The following is a 23,394-nucleotide window of genomic DNA, read 5'->3' as shown; positions in this document are numbered from 1 at the left end:
GGGTAGCAGAGCGTACGGGCGGGGGGCACCGCGCGCCGCGGTGGGTGAGGACGTGCGGGGGGGGGGGGGGGGAATACACGCGTTACAGCATATTCTTGTACTCCATACAGCGGATCCCTTTTGAGAAAGTGATGGTCGACCAGCTGGTTACGAACGTTCCATCTTTTTGTGGAACCCGAAGGTTCATTACTGTGTTCAAAACAAATCACCGCTGATCTATATTCCGGGCAGGACGATTTCAGTCCACACCCTCCAGACTTATTTACGAGTACTTAAGATCCACTTAAGTATTAAGAAAACAAAGGCCTAGCCTAACATTAATACTGTTAGAACTATGGAACAAAATATGAGTGGGTGAACCATGCCACATGTGCCAACACTTGAACGAATTAAATAAACAAATGATCCTAGTCAGAAGAAAGTACTTGTTGGATATACATGTGGGGAAATGTCGCAAGACAAACCTATACTATTCTCATAAATAACAGTGGTTATTTTTATGCTATGCGCAGAAGCAAACAGTTGTCTCTTTCTCTCAGTAAAGGTCTTTGCCTGCTTCTGTGAGCCTACTCTACTCCCTACAAGTTTTGTTTGGAAATTTGAAGGGCTTGATACAAGAACCGGTCATATGTCAAATTGTCGAAAATGTGTTAAGAGCATTTTCATGTTCAAACATATTCGCTGCGCTGCTCTGTGAAAGAATGAACTGCGTGAGGGCCAGTACAGGTTGATGACTTCATACTGTGATTTTCCTTTTAGCAAATTCAAGCATTGTTTTTAATCGGTTTCTCTCTCTTCTGCAAAACTGCGATTTCTTGCAGCAACCCCTTCAATTATTTAGTCTGTTAGATGTATTCTGATAGATACATTTAAAGGTGTAAGAGCATTCCGTAACACAGATATACCCTTCAAACCAAACACTCACAGGTTTTACAAATGACAGCAGATGTCTAGAAGAGCATATGTTAAACCAGAGCGAAGTTATGTGCGCCGATCACAGTAGCCCAGCGGTCTAGGGCATGAACTGTCTTCTACAGCTTAACTACTGGGATCGTGGGTTCGAATCCCACTTAAGGCATGGATGTCTGTGTGCGTTTATTCTGTTTGTGCTGTCCTGCGTGCAGGTAGTGGCCTTGTGAAGGGAGGATCCGCTGTCCAACGAGTCCTACCGACTGTGTAAAAGATCAAGAAATTGAAAAAGCGGCCAAGGTCCAACATAGAGAGAAACAGAGAGAGAGAGAGAGAAGTAATGTGCAGTCAGACGGTCAGATATAGGCCTACTGCACTTGTGGTCTCAGGCGAAAATTAAGACTCGGCCTGCATTTCCAGTCACGCTAACGCGCCCAAATATTACCTTCCACTATCACAATGTAAATACAAAGGAGACACGGGTCAAATCTAAGAATAACTACTGAGCACTTTCACATGCATTTGGTTCAAAGTTTTTAAGAAAACTGTATTCCACAACCTTTGGAGAACAATCTCAACCATCCTCCTGTACTGTCTGCCATATCTCCAATAACCAATACTACAGCTGCTTGTTTTCTGTCATTGGTTATGATACGAGTGACAAGAGCGTGGGGGTGCTCAAGAACCGCAATGGGGACTTAAAAAGAAGCCAATAGTAGCATCATGGTAGAGCCCACTTGGTAGCCCGATTTTACCCGTTTTGACTCTCTTTCCTCTCCGGGAAAGAAGAGCAGGAAAGGAGAGATAAGAATTGTACACTTAGGCCTAATTTCAACATGGAACCTAGTGTCAAATATATGAAATTGGCGCCCAAATAAACCGATTGTTCTCTGCTACCTATTAGCAAAATAATCTGTAATGGGTTCATCATGTTTCACTGCACGGGTCCGGGATAAATGAATCAAGAATATTAGTAACTAGGGGCTGTTCGATTTTCCTACCATTCAGTCCAGAGCCTTTTGTCTTCTCGTCTGCTTTCTAAAAACATACAAATTAGAATATACAAAACTATAATTTTGCCTGTGGCTCTGAATGAGTGTGAAACTTGCTCTCTGACATTAAGGGAGGAACATAGACTGAGGGTGTTTGAGAACAGGGTGTTGAGAATATCTGGACCGAAAAGAGATGAAATGACCGGAGTTTGGAAGAAACTGCATAATGAGGAACTTCATAACTTGTACTCTTCTCCAAGTATAATTAAAATGATGAAGTCAAAGAGGATGAGATGGCCATGGCATGTACCTCGTACGAGTAGCACGAATGGGGGAGACGAGAAATGCATATAGGATATTGGTGGAAGAGCCAGAAGGAAGGAGACCACTGGGAAGATCAAGGCGAAGGTGGGTGGACAATATTAAAATGGATCTCAGAGAGATAGGATGGGATGGAATGGAATAGACTGGACTGATCTGGCTCAGGATATGGACCGCTGGAGGGCTCTTGTGAACATGGTAATGAACTTTCGGGTTCCATAAAATGCTGGTTCCTGGAACCGTTTCCTTAAGACTCTTCTGCCTTCGAACACCACAAAATATACAACCACAATTTTAAAAGGGATTCTAAACAGAACGCGACGTTGGTACGGTCTCGGTTAGTTACTGATACTAAAACAGGAGTATTTTTTTAATTGCTAGTGGGGTGGGACTAAGTCCCTTGTACTGGGGCCACTTCTGGCCTGTTGTACCAGCCCCAGATGATAGGCGAGGGTGATTGTGGAGCAAATGGTGGAAAGAAGATTGGCAGGGGAAACTGAAGTACTCGGAGAAAACCTTCCCCAGCACCACTTTGTCCAACACAAATCCCACTTGACCAGACCCGGGATCGAATCCGGGCCGCCGAGGTGGGAAGCCAGCGACTAAACGCTTGAGCTATGGCGCGACCCAAAACAGGAGTAAACAAAAGGCTGAATTTTGCACCTCCTGTAACTGACTCTGGCGTGCTCGTAATTAAACACTGATTCTTTTATTATTGCTGTTGTTGCAACACGGCTGTTTCTCCCCTCCGCCTCACGTATACGTGAAACTGCTACGTCGATCCTGGACAAACGATGCGCCTAATACTGCAGAACAATTATCGTAACTAAATTCGTTAACGCATCTCCTCTGAGCTGAAGTGGAGAGCGTTTCGAACAGTTCTCCTTCCTGGTGTGTAGAGCTATACAGCATTCCGTATGCCCATGAACAACTTCCGATTTTGTTACAGTAATTCAAAATTCCTTCCGGCAGGAACTACTGGAATCCCTCGCGGAGCATAATTTTGAAATTAATGGGCAGGATTCAACTGAGACGAGAAATTCATGGCTTTCCACGAAGTATAACAGACCTGTCACAAACTGCGAATGACTGCCTAACAAGAAAGGTCATGAAATGTAATACAAGACCGTCGGATCGGTTTTATAAAAGATGTCTCGACAAAACAACTCTATCCTCTAGCTCCATTCCTCATTCTCCCCATTCCTTTACTTTACCCACTGTATAATGGTACTTGTATCTCTGAGTTCTATCTCTCGTTCCTTGTTCGCTTCCTTCGTCTGTTACCGGGCTCTAGCTAAGCCACAGCTGTAGTTTAACATCACTGTCAGCAACGCAAGACTATACAGCATCGAAAGATTTGATGACAGTGTGTAATGACTTGGAATGGATTTGGAAGGGAGGGGTTGTGGCCTACCTCAGGGTATTATCTCGACATCTGTTTGGAGAGACTGAGAAAAATAACGAAAACTCGTTATATGCTGTGTACAAGCTGAGAATCGAACCTGGCACCACCAGAATACATGTCAGATGAGTTGCAGCTTTGGGATTCTAGAAGTGTAGCGAAGTAAGAGAGGTGATGAACTGCAAAACAGTGACGAATGGAATGAAAAATATTCCAGCTCCAGAAAGTTGCACTTTCAGAAATGTTTAAGTGTCCGAAGAATATTAAGAAGATAAAACGAGGGCCTGACCTAGGGTCGAATCCGGGCTGCCGCGGTTGAACGCCGGCGACTAACCGCCTGAGCTATACACGATCGTAAACATCATTAACCAGTGATGTAGGCCTAATAGAAATGCGCTTTGTTTTTATTCGGCCAAGAATCTAATTTTAAATACATTCACACTTTGACGAAAGAAGTAAAATGGATTCAAACCTCCGGTTCCGAGTCCAGCGTTGGTGATGCTGACCCAAAAATCGATGGTCTTCTCAGGGCCAAGCTCCTCATAGTCCCACTTCTTTTTGACGCGCACGGCCCCGTTTGGTTCAACAGTAACCCAAGGGTTCTCGTCTCGAATCTTGAAGGTCTCTCGTTCCGTCTCCTTCTCCAGCTGGAACACGACGCGTCCTTCCGTCTCGCCGTCCGCCTCAGTGAACTCAATCTTCTTGGTCGGTCTCACCGCACGAGTAACACGACGCTTTGAGATCCGATGTGCCTGCGGAGGGTCCCTATCCATGTGCTGCAGGTGATCGTCGTCCTGAACCAGCGAGTTGAACTGCAGCCATACCTGAGCGGGCACCTCAGAGGTGCGGCTAGGCGTTCTCAAGTCGTGAGCCTCTACGGTAATTTCATATTCAACATCTTCACCCAGAGCATTTGGTGGTTCTCCGGCCATAAGCAAGTCACCTGTCTGGGGAACTATCACCACTAAGTTACTTGGTACGGCAAGACGGTATGCAACCCGATCTCCATCCGCATCTGTGGCTGAAACCGTCCCAACCGCTGCGAATCGCTTCCAGACATTACTCGCTGTGACATTGTCTTCTATGCTATTTTTAGCTTCCCCCAGAGTGAAACGATAAACATGCTTAGAGAACACCGGACTGTTGTCATTTTCGTCTATCACTGTCACTTTGACTTTGGTGAAAGCTTTATCGATTCCACGCCCATCTGATGCCTGCACTGTCAGGGTATAGGAAGGAGTAGTTTCCCTGTCCAAAGGCCGAGCCGTAATGAGATGAACTCCATTCAGGCCCGTCTTGGCAGTAATGCCCAGTGTTTCATTGTCTCCGTCGTCATTCTCCTGCAACGCAAAGGCGTCATCCTCGTTACCGGCCACAATAGCGTACCTAACTGGGAGACCCCCAACACCGCCCCCGGTGACGTCAAGACGAGGGATGCCCTCAACTCTGGTACCAGCAGCGGAGTTCTCGGACACTTCTCCGTCTTCGTAGAGTTCTTTGTGAAAACTGAGCATGTCCCGTCGGTCCAGCACGTATAGCTGCAGGGTGTGCGTGGCTGTGCTGTTCGGTGTTTCTTCCAGAACAACCAAGTTAACTGGTCGGTTCACCAGTGGGCTCAAGTCAGATGTGGTCATCACTAAGCCGTCCTCTAACACAGTGAAGAACTCTGAGAAGCCAGTCTCCAACAGACGATAGTTCATCAATTGTTGGCCGCCCTCGAACTTCTTTATGCTGTACCCAGGATATATGTCGTGTGGTATGACGGCGATGCTCCGTCTGATGGCAAGACCCCCTGCAGACACATCTCCAGGGTTCAGGAGGGTCACCACCACTACAAGGAGGGCTAAAGCCAGGCCCTCCATGTTCTGCAGTCTCTACACTGACCTGTCCTCTAAACGTGCGATGGGAAGGGGTTGACCCGACCCCACAATCTCACACACTGCACCACCACCGGCGCCTCAACACATGGATCTGGCTTCTATCTGCAAGGAAAAATAAGAGGCGCATGTAAAACACTGGCTTCAAATGTTAATAGAGTTCAGGGGAAAACAATATCTCTGTGGAAATTTAGAATTATGTCTGGCTCTACAGAGAAAGAGACTGGCCTATTGTCATAACTACATCTCGTTCCTAACTTTGAAATATTACCAATGAAAATTCGAATGACTTTTCTAAAGGTTTATGTCAAATGTTGATCTGTTAGGCCTGTAAAATTATATGGTGGATACTGCCCACCTTTGAGATTATAGGCTGATATCCTATTTAAAAGGTCAAAAACCTCAAATGTCAATCAGACCTCCAGAAAATAAAAGGGTATAGATCTACATTACGGGCACTTAACTTCTTCGCGGCTACTTCCAATACGAAATACAATCCTGTTAACCTAGCAAATTCAATGTGGCTTGTCCATTATACAAACGTGAGATATATCAATCTCATTATCTCTCAGCCATCTGATATTAAAGTCTCAAAGTAGACCTTAAAGAATTTTTTCAAAGATGCTCTTCACAGAACTCGTGGCAAAGAGTATGGGAAAGTCTCTCGCTTACATCATAAGTAGACTTCAGGCATTAAACAATATAATCCACTCAAAACGGCATTGTTAGCAACAATGGCACTTAGACCCCTTCTTGCGCAGTACCATAGTTTCCCAATGGAGTTTCCGCCTACTCCTGCCTTCCTACAAGAGGAGCGCTGAGAGGGGACGTCGGTTGCCAGGCAACGTGAAGGAGAACAGTACGTAACTATCCCCGCCCACAAACCGACCTACAATCCATCTACCACTCTTAAATAAAAACGTGATGTTTCTTGCAGGAATTAGCATCGCAGTAGGGCCACAAGAAAATCAGGGCAAAATCGCCATATTACGGAATTCCGGGTTCGTATCCTCTAGCCGCTGGCACTGTGAGCTTACATAGTGGCTCTCTTCATTCCACTGAATAACGCCTACTTTATTCCAGCTCCTTCCCTCTTCTATTCTATTCACCCCTTTCTCTTTCTTCTTCTCTTTCCTCGTTCCTCTTATCATTTCCCTTATTCTTCCCTTTCTTCTTCTTCTTCTTGTGTATTCTCTCCTCTCGTTCCTCTTATTCCCTTTTCCTTCGTCCACGCTTTCGTTTCCCTTTTCCTGATTTGTCCTTTCCTTAACAGTTCTTCTTCCTTTTCTTCTATTCTTGTTCTTCCTTCTGTTTTCTTAAACGACGATTTCAATAACGGTCGATTCATATCATCTGAAACCATTACACAAAACTATCTTCGCTTTGTCTCTGAGGAGATGCCTGTCACGTGTCTATGTGCATCCTTCCAGCATGCTGCCTGTCAGGAACAATCGAGCAGAAGGAAATGCAACTGCAGTAGTCTATTTATAGGACCGTATCCTGAATATCTCGACCAGATCGCCTACAGGCCTCATCCAGTCGTATTCCCTGAGCGGATAAAAGAAATTCTTTACTTTGACGAAACTATCACGCCACTGAACCCTACCCTGGACCAGTTCAATATTGCCAGCCTTTCTCTAACATTAGTTTCCTATAATTTTCTCCATGATCTGTCCCTTGAGATTTCCCGGTCATTTTCTTTTTAGCCCAGTTTCCGTATTTTGAAATAATAAAGGGAGGCTTATGAAATCACTTTCCTGTCTGCGTGTCTGTGTATCCCCCTTAATTTTAAGGCCCCTTTTAGCCTACTTTCCTTATTTCGTAAAAATAAAAGGAGGCTTATGACATCACCTTGCTATCTGTGTGTCTATCCGTCTAACCCCCTAATTTGGTGGTCTTGTCCGATCACCTTGCCCTCTGTATGTCTGTGCATCCCCTTTCTTTTCGTTTTCTATGCGGTCCGTATCGTATAAAAGAAAAGTAGGAGATTAGTTCTTCCCAAAACGTCTTGCATTTTTCAAAATCAAGAACGTAGGCTTATGATATTGCTGTGTCTGTGTTTCTTTGCATCACCCTAATTTAAAAAAGGAGGCTTATGAGATAACCTTGCTGCCTGTGTGTCTGTGTATCCCTTCGAATATTTTCGTTTTATTGGCGATCCATGTAGTATGAGGGTTGGAACTTTAATAGTGGCAACTATTTATTTACAACTGATACAAAATATGTGCATGTTTAGAAAGTTTTACTGTCCTTCAGTGTAGTCGACAGCATTGCGTACAACCCGTTGCCAGCGATGTGGAAGTCGTAGGATACCTTTAGCAGCGCCTGTTGTGTTGATAGTTCGAATGGAGCGGTCTCCTGCCTGAAGAATCTCTGGAACACTTCTGAAGCGAATGCCACGAAGCGGTTCCTTCATCTTAGGAATCAAGTCGAAGTCACAAGGGCTTAAGTCCGGGGAGTATGGTGGATGGTACAGCACTTCCCAGCCCCATCGATCGAACAAATCAACCACAGATTGCGCTACATGCGGCCGAGCTTTATCCTGCAAAATGATGGGTAGGTTCTGCAGAAAGTGTCGCCGCTTCTTTCTCAAAGCTTGTCGCAGGTTGTGTTCCAAAAATGAACAGTAATACTGCGCATTGACGGTCTGCTGTTGGGGAACGGTACGCGTTAGGATAACGCCATCACAGTCGCACCACAGCTTTCACATTGCTTGGGTTCTGACGAACTTTTGATTTTCGTGGTGACCCGTAATGACGCCATTCGTTCGATTGGCGTTTCATTTGTGGCTCGTACGATTTGGCCCATGTCTCATCCAGCGTAATGATACGGCGTAAGAAAGGCTCTGCTTCGCGCTCATAGAGCTCCAAGTGGTTACGAGCAGCGTCGTATCGTAGCCATTTCTGCATTTCCGTCAAATCATGCGGATCCCATCGTGATGCACTTTTTCTCATGCCCAGGCGTTCCTTCAGAATGTGAAGCACAGTCGTATGCGCTAATCCTGTCTCTCGGGCCAGCTCACGAATCGTATGGCATCGATCACTCTCCAGTAACGCGGAAAGAGCATACACTTCTTCACTAACACTAGGACACTAGGACGACCTGGCCGACGCATGTCTGCCACATTTTGTTGACCCTCGTTGAAGGCTTTTACCCACCTTGCCACCGTTCTGTAAGGCAATGCAGATTGCCCGCAAGCCTCTTGAAGACCTTGATGACACTGTCGTGCTGTATGGCCTCTGGAACATTCAATCTTTATCCAACTCCGTTGTTCCTGTATCGAAAACATCGTGACAACACTACTTTAGACCACCAGCTAACAAGCGGCTGTGTTCTTCTCGTCACTGCGCATGCGCGTGATGTGGGAAGGGAGCGTCCATTTGCTCTGAGGTAAGGTAGGTATGTAATTAACGTGTGGTATAAGAGACATTATTTGGTTACGTTGCATGGCGTCTCTACAGCAGTGTTGCCACTATTAAAGTTCCAACGCCAGTATAAAGGGAAGTATGTGACTAGTTCTTGCAGAACTTGTTTATCTTTTGTTTCAGGCGCGGGACAGGTAGGCTATTACTGCCGAAAAGCAAACGCAACTATATAAGCTCTGTAGCCTTCAGCCTTTGAAAAATATGTTAAATGTTTCATAACCTGGGATCTAAAGAGATAGGAACTGGAGAGCTTTTGGAGGCTGTCGTCACAGAAACGGTTATTACGTTGTACACCAGACTCGGTAATCATCGAATTAATTCAATAGGGAAATAATATCACTAGTCAGGAGAATTTCAGTTGCATTCAGGAAACAAATACAAATAACGCAGCCAGCACAGACTTCAATTTGAGTTTTCGAGTTAGCAAATTTTCTTTCAAGTCAGACCAAGAATAAGTCGGGATATCGGGCGCAGTCTTCGTGAGGAAGAATGCAGATATTAAAACGAATTATGTATGCATCGAGTAATCGATTAACGAAACTGATAAACTCCTTGGCTTTTAGTCCTCGAGTGAACTATATCGACCTAGAGACAGCTGCTTGTCGGCGAAGTTGGTGCCAACTTTTGTGGATAGAGGGTGTAGCGTGGTCAACGGAACGGATTCCCACGGCAGTCAATGTTTTCTAGACCGGAGCCGCTACTTTTCCATTCAAGTAGGTCCTCACTTATCCTCACGAGGCTGAGTGGACCCCGTTCCAGATCCACTACTTCTAAAAATATCTGGTAGCGCCGGGAATCGAATCCGGAACCTCTGGATCTGTAGCCAGGAACTCTGACCACTAGACCACAGAGGCAGTCCGAGAGAAACGGTTACTGATTATTAAATTGTAATCGTTCAGGGCACTACCGCACTACACTACGAACCAGAATGTTTATGCACGTTACAAATATGATAAATGATGGAAAATCCTTTTTAAATAGTGGCCTATCAAATGGATCTGTAACAACAAATTACTTAAGGAAACTACCGTACTATCAATTACACATACTTTGAATCAACCGAATACTAAAATTCGTTGGCTCCGGGACTGTTTCCTACTTGTCAGAGTTTCAGTTGTTTACAACCCTCGGTCCCCTGGCAACGCAACAAACCTGAGCAGGTGTTTTCCTATACTCTACAGCGAACTACTAAGTCATTCGATTGTACAGGTATTCCTACTCCCTTTCCGCACTTCCTGGTGCTGTGGTCATCAGGCGCGTATTAACGCGCAAGAACGCCACACCGGCCAAGGGCAGTCATTAGTTGACTATAACATGTGAATTCTGAAAGCAGGATGTATGTGAACTACGTGCAGATTTCTGTGTGTGGGCGGGAACAGATTACATTGCTAGGCTGCTGTTGGTGCACTGTCACTGATAAGCATATCCCTTCTCATGCTTATAGCCAATCCGAGACCAGCAGGCCCAATAACCCCCCCCCCCCCAACCAAAACGGGTTTAAAGTTGATACAGCCGGATGGTACGGAGTCAATAACTCCGATGTGGATATTTCCCGACTGGAAACCTGTCCACTGATTATGGCATCTTTCAGGAAGTATGAACTCATAACCATACGTCATTGTAATCGAAACAGCTGAGCAGCTGTTCGCTGCAGCAGGCATAACCTATGTATGGTTCTATAGTCCTTGTAGACCTTGGCTGATTTTTCAGTTTCTTGATCCTACACACAGTCGGTACGACTCCTTTGACGGGGAGCAGTCCATCGCAAGGCTGCTGCCTACACACAGAACAACACAAACACAGAATAAACGCACAAAGACATCCATGCCTCGAGTGGGATTCGAACCCACGATCCCAGTGTTCGAGCAGGCGAAGACTGTTCATGCCTTAGACCGCGCCGCCACTCTGATGGGCGCAGTACACATGCAGGTTACATACTTACCGCTTACGTACATTCATTGGGTCTGGTGTTCATTTATTAGCAGAAATCTACTTTTCTACCCAAATGGCAAAGTGGAAAGTCAAGTAAATTAGCTACTGGACAATGCACTTGAAGCCTGGAACGACAATTACGAATTTCCATTCGGGTTCTGTAAGTGACCACCACGTACACTAATACTCCGAAGCTACGTGTATTACCAGTGTAAAGTCTGACATTAAGCCTACTTGTCTTTGAATCGATATATACCTCAGTAACCTGGATGCAAATCTGTTACTGGAATAACTCTTAATATTATGGATATGTTCCACCCAAACGGCAATATTCATAGGTAGCAGGTAGTATGGGAGAGCGATCCTTGCATCCCACAACGTTTTCTACAACCCACATCACCACAGTAAAAAATGTCTTTTTGCAATACGTGCATTTTTACAGTTGTCTACATTTTGGTAGCACATTAATCACTAATGGGGGTTCTTATTTTGTAGGCTTCAAGGCCCACCCAGTTCGGGGTCGAGTTTTACTTATGCTTTGCATCAGAAGAAAACAGATGACGAACTGTAGACATAAGCCTGCATAAAACATCATTGGCCTACATTTAACCTATGGTGACGCGAGTTATCTCTAAGGTATTACCTCCCAGACTCATCCCATGGAAATGAGTCCTCCTTGGATGGCTACTATCCGCTCAGCTGGTCAAGAAATTCCGCTCCTTTTATGGTACCCGAAGGTTCATTACTGTGCTCGCAACTGCAATCTATCCTATTTTTTGCGTTATTCTGTGACACTTTCAGCATCGCAGACTACATACCGTTGAATGGTAACATGTCCCGGCGGAGATTCGAACCCAGTGCCTTTCGAATATGTCTTGAAACTTTACCGCTTCTCAGCGATATGTATCATGTACACAGCCTCAAGCCATATTTTCTTAATATGCATACACATTTTCATATTATCGGCCCATCTAAGCATAGGCTTTCCGGTCCTTCGACTAAATTTTGGGGAAAACATGAAATGAAGATATAACTTTCCAGAATGTTCTCTGAAATACATCTCGGTAGTAGTAGTAGTAGTACTGGAAGTAGCGGTAGTTGTGGTGGTGGTAGAACAGTGGTATTATCGTTTCGGCTTATTATTACAGTTGCAATTTAAGACGTATGTATTTCCCTCACTAGATTTTACAGTTACATTTTCTCTAGCAGGGTCTTGCAATTTCATCAGGACGAACACTACTAAAACCGGTCTGTTTGCCACTTAACACGTATCCTGCAAACATTTAAATCGTCTCCTTCATCACATGTCGCCAGTCTCTAGCCACAACACAAAGCGGAGGAACAAAAGACCCATTACGCCAGCCAATATGGTACTTGGTTCCGTTTCGCTTCCATGTGATGCAGGCCTTCATCCAGCAATACATAAACTAAAAAATAACTAAGAACTAAAATAAATGACTTGCAAGTAAACCATTAATTTCTCGCAGTCCGTGAACTCATTTTAGGAGGTTATTAGTCTACTGGCGTATTTCAGTCTTCCAGATGCTGTAACGGTAAGCGTCAGTCCAATATAAATATTCGTATATCCCACTATGGTCCGAGAAGATGTTCAATTACAGAGAAAGCGTCTATCAAACAACAGAGGTTTTGACAGGAATTCAAGTTCCTAGCGCCTACACCTATTCAGTCTGATTTATTAATTTACTAACCTGCAATTGAGCATACAAAAATCGACTAGAATTCACTCCTGATTCTCCGGTTTAAAACGTATGGGTAACGCCTGAAATGCCGCCCCCGTTTTTGTCTCGCGAACAGAGCACAATGTCAGGGACAAAGCAAAATTAATTAAGCAAACATTACCAATATCGCAAACGTCCATTTACGAGGACTGAAATTCAGAATCCCTTTATTTTAAACGCTGCTCCTATAAAATGGAATTCTCAAGAAAATAACATTTTTTAAAAAACTAGAAAACGTGTTCCAAATACAGTTCTCGTTAAAAGATTCTAATTACAAAAAGGGCCGAACGATGGAAGGACAAACACAGAATTGCTCAAGGTCCTACAATCAAACTTCAAGACGTTGTTGAGATAATTTTCAGTAAAAACAATTAAAAGAACATTTTTCCCGATTCGCCACCGTTTCAAACGTTTAGTCTTAGCGTGTGCTCATGTGGAGCCCTCATAGCGCCAGAAGACGTGAGTTCATACTGCATCCGCTTATGGCTCACAGTACTTCCGACAGAAAAGTAGTGACAGCGAAAAGAGAAGGCACCATATACTAATGAGAAGTATACCGACTTCAGTCAGGGAAACACTAGACCTGCATCGAGGAAATGCAGCGTCGATACTGCGGTTCGTAAGCACTCCAGCAACGATGTTTTTGCAACGGTACGCCGTAGTCTGAGGGAAAGAAGCACATACATTCATTCCACCGACACGGCTATGGCAGATGCAATGTGCTGAATGAAGTGAACGTGTTAGATGCTGTGTGTGCCAATCCATTGACTAGCGCTCGTCTCTCACACATAGTATATGAAACAGGTTCCCCTCTTAAGTGCAGTATGGCAAACACTGCATGAGGGGCAGGTGTATTCTTTTCATGTAACAACTTGCACAAGGGCTACAACCAGGCGACGACAAACTTCCCCTCCAGTTCTGTCGAAGGCTTCTACAAAAACCTGTAGATGTACTAATGAGGAAACATTCACAGAGTGTGAAGTAAACAATCTCCACAAGCCACAAGAATGGACACTGCAGAATTCCCATGATACTTCATGCTTTTAATTTCCTCGAAGATTTTGTGCCAGTGTCTGAGCCGAAAACGATGATTACCGAAAGAACTGTCTCGGTTGAATCCAGTATCCTGATTTCCTTTAAGAACTTTTCATCTTTTAGTAGAGTGTGTACGCTTCAGTGTTCGAGAGAGCGAGTGGCCTCAGCACGGGGACACCTCTCTCCACGTTTCATGGCAAGTATGTAATGGGTAGAACAATAATTTTCCTGACACACGGATTGGTCATGGGACTGATCGTCTGGCCAACATGTTCTCCTGTAACCCCACTTGATTTTCTCTTCTGGAAGAGATGCAGGAAAGAAAACGTTCATGCTACGTTAGTACAATATCGTGACGACCTAACCAATCGCATCCTAGCAGGGGCGACAGCCATAACGGGCCAACCTATGCAAATGATTCGTGTCAGGGACCCCATTTGACGCAGCTCCGAGGCTTGGGCACAAGCTGGAGGACGTAACTTCGAACAGTTCCGTAAAGACAGCAGAAATGTATGCCAGTCGCAATACACGATCATACATTTGCGCCAAAGGTAATGTAAATTTTAAACTGAAAAGGCTAAAAACTTCAGAATCTTATATTTTCATTCACTGTGACAAAAAACATCAAACAGAAACGTTGAATGTGAATCGAATATATATATATATATATAAACTGAAGCGCAAAGTATACGAAAGTGGAGTGGTGGGCTGAAAGTTTTACTGGATAATTTATAATTCATCTCTAATTCCGGATATCCTCCACAGCCTTAATCCCTGAATCTTAGAGAAAAATAAGATATAAAGAGTACTGCTTCCTGGAATGTGAACGGTAGAAGTTTACAGACGTTTCGGAGGAATGTACTGCCTCCATGTCCAGGGTCGAAGAGTAAGCCGTGCAGATATTAGTTGCTGCTTGCTTGTTTCCTTGGCTTCCTCTTCGACCCCGAAGATGCAATTAACACATTCCTTCGGAACGTAGGCAAACTACAAGACTATATACGACATCAAATATCCGAAGAAATATTTTCACAATCGCCGCCGTGAAGATCTCAAATCTGAAGAAACAAAAATATTTCGTCTAACCGTATCCTAACTATCGTCTCCCGCACAACATTAGGCTCCCTTCGCCACAAATAATTCTTTATTCAGATCAATTCTGGAATATAGATCTGTTTCCTGATATACAAGCTGTCGCTTTAGTAACTAAAAAGAAACTCCGTGGTTTTAGTCCGCAACCGAACTATACCGACCGAGCGACCGCGGCTTGTCGGCGAAGTTAGTGCCAAGTTTAGCGGATAGACGGTGTCACGTGGTCAANCGATGGAAGGACAAACACAGAATTGCTCAAGGTCCTACAATCAAACTTCAAGACGTTGTTGAGATAATTTTCAGTAAAAACAATTAAAAGAACATTTTTCCCGATTCGCCACCGTTTCAAACGTTTAGTCTTAGCGTGTGCTCATGTGGAGCCCTCATAGCGCCAGAAGACGTGAGTTCATACTGCATCCGCTTATGGCTCACAGTACTTCCGACAGAAAAGTAGTGACAGCGAAAAGAGAAGGCACCATATACTAATGAGAAGTATACCGACTTCAGTCAGGGAAACACTAGACCTGCATCGAGGAAATGCAGCGTCGATACTGCGGTTCGTAAGCACTCCAGCAACGATGTTTTTGCAACGGTACGCCGTAGTCTGAGGGAAAGAAGCACATACATTCATTCCACCGACACGGCTATGGCAGATGCAATGTGCTGAATGAAGTGAACGTGTTAGATGCTGTGTGTGCCAATCCATTGACTAGCGCTCGTCTCTCACACATAGTATATGAAACAGGTTCCCCTCTTAAGTGCAGTATGGCAAACACTGCATGAGGGGCAGGTGTATTCTTTTCATGTAACAACTTGCACAAGGGCTACAACCAGGCGACGACAAACTTCCCCTCCAGTTCTGTCGAAGGCTTCTACAAAAACCTGTAGATGTACTAATGAGGAAACATTCACAGAGTGTGAAGTAAACAATCTCCACAAGCCACAAGAATGGACACTGCAGAATTCCCATGATACTTCATGCTTTTAATTTCCTCGAAGATTTTGTGCCAGTGTCTGAGCCGAAAACGATGATTACCGAAAGAACTGTCTCGGTTGAATCCAGTATCCTGATTTCCTTTAAGAACTTTTCATCTTTTAGTAGAGTGTGTACGCTTCAGTGTTCGAGAGAGCGAGTGGCCTCAGCACGGGGACACCTCTCTCCACGTTTCATGGCAAGTATGTAATGGGTAGAACAATAATTTTCCTGACACACGGATTGGTCATGGGACTGATCGTCTGGCCAACATGTTCTCCTGTAACCCCACTTGATTTTCTCTTCTGGAAGAGATGCAGGAAAGAAAACGTTCATGCTACGTTAGTACAAAATCGTGACGACCTAACCAATCGCATCCTAGCTGGGGCGACAGCCATAACGGGCCAACCTATGCAAATGATTCGTGTCAGGGACCCCATTTGACGCAGCTCCGAGGCTTGGGCACAAGCTGGAGGACGTAACTTCGAACAGTTCCGTAAAGACAGCAGAAATGTATGCCAGTCGCAATACACGATCATACATTTGCGCCAAAGGTAATGTAAATTTTAAACTGAAAAGGCTAAAAACTTCAGAATCTTATATTTTCATTCACTGTGACAAAAAACATCAAACAGAAACGTTGAATGTGAATCGAATATATATATATATTAATAAACTGAAGCGCAAAGTATACGAAAGTGGAGTGGTGGGCTGAAAGTTTTACTGGATAATTTATAATTCATCTCTAATTCCGGATATCCTCCACAGCCTTAATCCCTGAATCTTAGAGAAAAATAAGATATAAAGAGTACTGCTTCCTGGAATGTGAACGGTAGAAGTTTACAGACGTTTCGGAGGAATGTACTGCCTCCATGTCCAGGGTCGAAGAGTAAGCCGTGCAGATATTAGTTGCTGCTTGCTTGTTTCCTTGGCTTCCTCTTCGACCCCGAAGATGCAATTAACACATTCCTTCGGAACGTAGGCAAACTACAAGACTATATACGACATCAAATATCCGAAGAAATATTTTCACAATCGCCGCCGTGAAGATCTCAAATCTGAAGAAACAAAAATATTTCGTCTAACCGTATCCTAACTATCGTCTCCCGCACAACATTAGGCTCCCTTCGCCACAAATAATTCTTTATTCAGATCAATTCTGGAATATAGATCTGTTTCCTGATATACAAGCTGTCGCTTTAGTAACTAAAAAGAAACTCCGTGGTTTTAGTCCGCAACCGAACTATACCGACCGAGCGACCGCGGCTTGTCGGCGAAGTTAGTGCCAAGTTTAGCGGATAGACGGTGTCACGTGGTCAACGCAACGAATCCCTACGGCCATTAATTTCGGTTTTCTAGACCGGAGCCGCTATCCTTGAATAGCTCCTCAATTATCCTTACGAGGCTGAGCGGACCCCGTTCCAGACCCATCACTTCTCAGAAAATCTGGCAGCGCCAGGAATCGAACCCGCACCTCTGGATCTACAACCAGGAACTCTGACCAGACCACAGAGGCGGTCGTCACTTTAGTAACTATTTTAAAATATTCAGTTGTGTTAAAGATGAATAATGACAACGACCTCTGTGTTCTTTGAAAAAGAAGTTTGACAATAGTTCTACCGAGCATTTCTCAACTTCATAAAACTTACCACAGGTCTGGAAGTTTGATGCAAATATTGACATATGACATGAAAGTGAGAGCCCTCCAGGCATTTAAATGGAATTACTGCCATTTCAATTCGCACGACATAAATTATCTTAAAATAAAATACAAATTTAAAAAAAAAAATATATATATATATATACGGTCATTTTTACAGCACAGCTGATTACGAAGGTGAATAAAAACTGGAATATCCTAGTTCCTAACAGTGAACGTTAAAAAAAACTTTAAAAGCAAGTGTTCAGTTAGTTCAAGAATTGTATACATATTATAAGCTTATTCCGAGATCATTTTTATGTTCATTTTTCTCATGGGGTGAGACTGAGTCCACTTGTTACTGCGACCATTGCAGACACCAGTGATCGAGGCTAGCTTTTTCTAAGGGACCCAACTGAGTATGTGTCTTCCCCCCTCACATGAGGACGGAAACAGATCCAATTTCGGAAACGACTGTTTTCTATTCTCTAGAATACCGGACGAAGGAAAATGTCCAAACCCCAGTAATTCTGAGTGTTACACCGTAATTATTTATTTGTTTTAAGTGCTAGTTTTCCACTATATGTATTGCCTGAAGTTTCTTAGCGTCCACAATGCTGGTGCAAATGAGAAAACGGTGCTGCAGTTATAACATCCGTGTCAAGATAAACAGGAAAATCAAACAAAATCTGCCTGGACAACGTTTTACTCCATGCATTTCGAACATGCAATAATTAACGACTCGAACCCGGATTCACTGCATAAGAATTAGTTACAAGATGAAACCTGTTAGGTACAAGCTTTGTTTCTATTTACAGAAGAAAATGTTTAATGGTTTGAACAGAACTAAGAAGAAACATTCATTACACAATATTAACACGCGCATCTAGTTGATAATGCTTTATATTCCCCGATAATTGTTACACAAATTAACGAAATCTTCTCGGGCTACCAGCCATGTGTGGTGGTTAAAAATGATCGACGTTTCAGGGACCCACTGTCGCCATCATCGGGATCTGATGTAACACAAAATGATTTTTTAATTAAATTCACACTCTCTTCTTCCTTCTGCTCCCACTCTGGGGCATAGGGCATCCGTGAAACGCTTTGTTTCGCTTCAGTTTCTTAATCCTAAGACAATCGGCAGGACTCCTTGGACGAGTGCTCAGCCCATATCTACAACACAAACACAGAAAACACGCAGACAAACATCCATGCCTTGAGCGGGATTTGAACCCACGATCCCAGCGTTCGAATTAACTTACTCAAGAATAATTTCCTCAGGCACTTAAACCAGTATTAAAAAAGGATACCCAATCTGAGCTAAAGCTATCCCTTTAACAAGCCGTAGAGGCCCTTATGGTTGTGAGACATCGAGGCTCTCACATTTTCTAGACAGTCGGCGGTGATATCAGCCTTACGTGCCGGCGGCCCTTTACCCCCAGAAAGATTCCTGGTACTCATTTCTGTTAGAGGCTGAGTCGACCCCAGGGCTACAGTGCAGCTGGAAGATTTAGGTCAATTGAAAAATGCAATGACCCCATCGGGAATCGAACACGCGATCTTCCGGCTTGTAACATAGTGTCTTAATACTCATAAATGAGGAAGTCTAAAACTGTATCGCTATTTACTTTCTGAAGTAATCTCGTGCCCTAGTTTGTACAACTGTCTTCATTTGGAATACGGAAAACGTAAAATCTCATGATGGCTTGGGTGTTCTCCAAAACGGATCTAGTATCTGGCACGTACGGTTGCAGAAGGGCCTGTACTGCATTTCTACAGCACTATGGCATCACATACACCACATTCTTTTTTAAGACTTGGAAGTCAGACTTCAATAAGAAGTCCACACGAATTAACCTCAACAAGAATGCTTGAATCTTCACATATTAAATCATACAAATTTTCTCCGGAATAGAATCTGCGCTGTGTAAGATCAACGAACTAAGATGGAACACACATTCAATTCTTAACGACTCTAAAATGCAATGTCAAACGCTAATAACGCGCTACGACTAGCATGATAAATAATATTTAATTGTTCTGATACTATTCTTTCCCTTTTGTTTAATTATTATAATTTATAAATCAGTGTCCTTCCGAAATGATGTCAACTATGTCAAACGAGATTTAACTATAGCAGCACAATCTACATTATTTGTCACCGACAGTAACATCGCTGTAAAAGCACAGAGTAGGGTTCTGCCGCTGCACATCTTACTTAACAATTAATATAATTATTCAACACAAATTATTCCAACATGTCAAATAATAATTTCGTTCTGCAAAGTTTATATAAAACAAACGTATTAGCATGAATCAATTTCATACTTAAACGAACGCCAAAATATGTATACTCCTTACATGTGTGTAAGGTCCTCGCACACTTCAACGATGAACCGATTATGAATCGTTTCACAGTAAATAAACTCAAATATTCTCGGGTGAACAGTGTTAAGGAAACTGCTATTTCTAAATTCGTTACCTAAAGGGCAAATATTCCACTTCACGCATTTAAATAATAAGAATGAGGAGGGAAAAAGAAATTCCCTCCTCTAATATGTCTCCCTGGAAAGATTTCCCCTTCCCCCCAGTGAGTACACCCACTACAGCATCAACACATGCGGAATTAAATAACATCAAAATTCGATCTAAAATTTACTGACGTCGACGAAGAAACTCACGCAACATGCGTCGTGTTCTGAAATAATCTCAGAAGCTGTCAAAGTGAACCTGTCGTGTCTCCAGACACAGCGGACAACGGTGCAGAAGCACAGTTGATAAATTTAACCGCCTGTATGTCGAGCTTGTGAGTAACCTATATTATGATCTTATCGACTTCATTCGCTTTACCTGAATCAGGCTCAAAACTATATGTGAAATGACGAAACTAGACAACTGGCGAACGAATAGGCGGTTACGTAAAATTTCGAAAATTCCATACAAATAAATAGATGCAAAATGCCAATATTTCATTGCCCTGTATCACTACATTCAAACACACCCACACAGCATCCAACCGCCCCAGCTATACCTTGAAACATGGTTCCCGACAGTATCAGTTTATGCAACTTCACGTGCACACGCGTACACACACTTTTTATTTTGCTTATACTACTATGTTCTTCTGTTAAAGATGTAAGTCTGTTTTCCTAGACTGTATTCCCACTATGACAGGCACACTCGCGCACATTTACACACACCCGTGTTCTTTTCTCGTAAAATCAATAACTTCCGAACGCACACGATTCGTGATCGCTTGGCACAAAACACACACCAACTTTACCGACTCAGAACATGAAGGAATGAGCATCTACGTGTTATCTATTTAGTGACTTAGGATGTGAATGTTTTTGAAACTGAAAAGAGAGCGGGAAAATAATCGCCCGTCAAGTGATACAGATCTGACGTTTCCCGGCAAATGGCCACAGCTTGCACTCCATGAAACGACGACGGAGTAACACAGGCGGCGTGGTGTTGAATCTGCGCTCGCAGAATGCAGTAAAGTGCGAATAATACACTGCAATCGCCGGTTTATTGCACAGGAAAGAAACATTAGCTGATTTCTACTTACTTTACTCAGTCAGATTTCAGCAGCTATTCTCCCACAAACCGCCACTACCGCTTACAACCAGAGTACTGCCTCTCCTGGTAACGACCGCTGTTCCACCTAGTATACTGCCTCCCCAGCAACGCAAATCGAACGAAAACAAAATAGTAATACAGGTCTAGAGATATTATGTTACAGCAGAAGAACAGTGGAAAATTATCATTGAACAAGATAATTCCTGAACTAATATGGCATATAAATAACTGAGAGCCTTCAGTAAACTTCGTTTTCAGCCAGACGTCAGAACACCAAACAAATGGAATAGCCCCCTCTTTGTCACGGTGCACTCCGCCTAAAAGTTCGTGGCACGAGCGCGTTTTTACGAATTCGATGTATTAATATTTCCTGATAAAATGTTTAGTGTAATAATATTTTCAGATATTCTTTGAGATATATATACCAACCAAAACGCTGTCCTGTTTTACAGCACTCTTTCTGAATGATTAAAGTGAAATACTACGGCACACACTGCAAACCTGTCACTATAGTCCCTGTCGTCTGCTTCTAGACCAAAGACTTTCCCCTCTGCCTACTATCGCCCCTCCATGGCCTTGAGGGAATCTCCTATTACGACTCTTAGACAGCGTTAAGCATTATCCGAATTACATCACTAGGGGGGGAACGTTTTGGCATGGCACGTGGGTCGCCAAACATGACCGAATACGGCGGGTATGTTTAACACAGGGGAGGACAAGGAGACACTGAATTAAAAAATTACCCCCTCCGACTGAATTATTCGATCAATTTTCATCCGATCGCTTGTAACTGGAACGCTATTAAATTCTGTAAAACATCTCGTTTAAATATTCAAAATTCCCTGGTGCAAGCTTCGAAATTAATAATAATAATAATAATAATAATAATAATAATAATAATAATAATAATAATTTTAACTTAATAATAATAATAATAATAATAACTGAATTATCTATTTATTTACTCCCTGAGCTCAGCAGAACCAGAACAAGCACGAATAAAAGAAACAGATATAAGACAACACAGGAGAAATGCAACAAAAAGAACAAAAACAAAGAAAATGGATCAGTTAAGGCTGTTTACACTCAAACGTTAATTATTAAAATTATCTGTAAACTTACATACTGCATTTGCAGCAGAAACTCGTCTAGCCAAAGGGAAGTAACTGAAGGAGCAAAGGAAAGTGGTAAAGTTGCGTATGTTCCGGGTAGGAACACGAATGCTGACTGTTTCGAGGACAGAGGAGCAATATTTAGTACCACTAAAACACCTGATAGTGAACGGAGAAGTTCATGGAGGTAGGCCTAGGCCCACTGGAGCTGTAGTACCAAGGAAAAAAACACTTGATATGCAGTCTCTGCAAATTTAATTTTTCCAATACAAAGTCATAGCGGTATTCCACATTTTGAAAAAAATATATCTTCTGGCAAAGATGTAGATTTTCTTTGCATGCGTTCAAGTACTCGTAGTTTGGAGTCAGCAAATGTAACAGAGTTCCAGGCAACAGAAGCATACTTCAATTCAGAATTGACCAAAGGAAAATACAGCATCAGTAAACTGTATGTGGTAGAAAAGGAAAATGTAAGTGTAAGAATCAACGCTAATAATTTCAGTGCTTGTGAAAATATAAAATAAACATCATTATGAAAATGAAGTTTACAATCACTATACACATCCAGATCCTTCATACAATCTGTTCGCAATGTAGAAGAATTTCCAAGCCTGTACTGATAGTTTAAAACGTTCGTTTTCCTGGTAAAGAAATTAATTTAATTTTACGAAAGTTAGGCTGTATATTACGTACAGATTCAAATATATATATATAATAGCTATGCCGACGGTAGTTTAACTACCAGTGGGGTCACCCATGTCTGAAAGGTTAAAGGATAGAATCCCTTATAAGAGAGCTACCCTGGTCCTCCAGCTTGGGGGTTGGGCATGAGGCGAAAAACCTCATCCTGTAAAAATCATTTTGTTCAGAAATCTAACAACCATCCTCGGGTCATCATGTGTGGGTCCATTCCTATGGCAGCACGAATTGGTTGTGGAGACTGGTTGTAGAGGAGGCCAAGGCTCACCCAGGGCTGTACCGCCGAGTGGTAGGTAGGTAGGTATATATATATGATTCCACAATCGACGTGCAAGCTGGTGTTTGAGGTCAGTGCGAGAGAGGAGCCCAGACACTGTAAGACAAATTGCAGACATGGTCTTAACAACCTCGTTTTGCGTCAACTTTCTTGCGAATGCATAACAGTGACTTAATCGCCCCACTGACAATATGTCGCAGAGACTGATGTGAGAGTATTCGAGAGGCTTTCCTTTCGAAAGTCGGTCGAACACCGTCCACTCTGAATTTCAGTTTTCGCGGTTTACCTCACTCCCTACAGGCAAATGTCGGGGCAGTAACTTCAATTAGGGCATGGCAGCTTCCTTCCATATACTTTCCAGTTCTTTACTCACCAACCTCAACCATTC

General features: G+C 43.1%; 1 protein-coding gene across 1 annotated transcript in view; it reads right to left on the bottom strand.

The window, feature by feature from the left end:
* The window catches only part of LOC111868583 (neural-cadherin), a gene marked incomplete at its 3' end in the record, with an annotated part of 286,085 nt that extends 265,108 nt beyond the window's left edge, over positions 1 to 20,977 (bottom strand). The window contains 2 exon segments of the mRNA XM_033753097.1: positions 4,097 to 5,606; positions 20,908 to 20,977. Coding sequence (XP_033608988.1) covers positions 4,097 to 5,486 — 1,390 coding nt within the window.
* Between the last annotated feature and the right edge of the window lie 2,417 nt (positions 20,978 to 23,394).

This window comes from Cryptotermes secundus, unplaced genomic scaffold (genome assembly GCF_002891405.2).
Source record: "Cryptotermes secundus unplaced genomic scaffold, Csec_1.0 scaffold330, whole genome shotgun sequence".
Taxonomy (NCBI): Eukaryota; Metazoa; Arthropoda; class Insecta; order Blattodea; family Kalotermitidae; genus Cryptotermes; species Cryptotermes secundus.
This window is presented reverse-complemented; position numbering and strand designations above follow the sequence as displayed.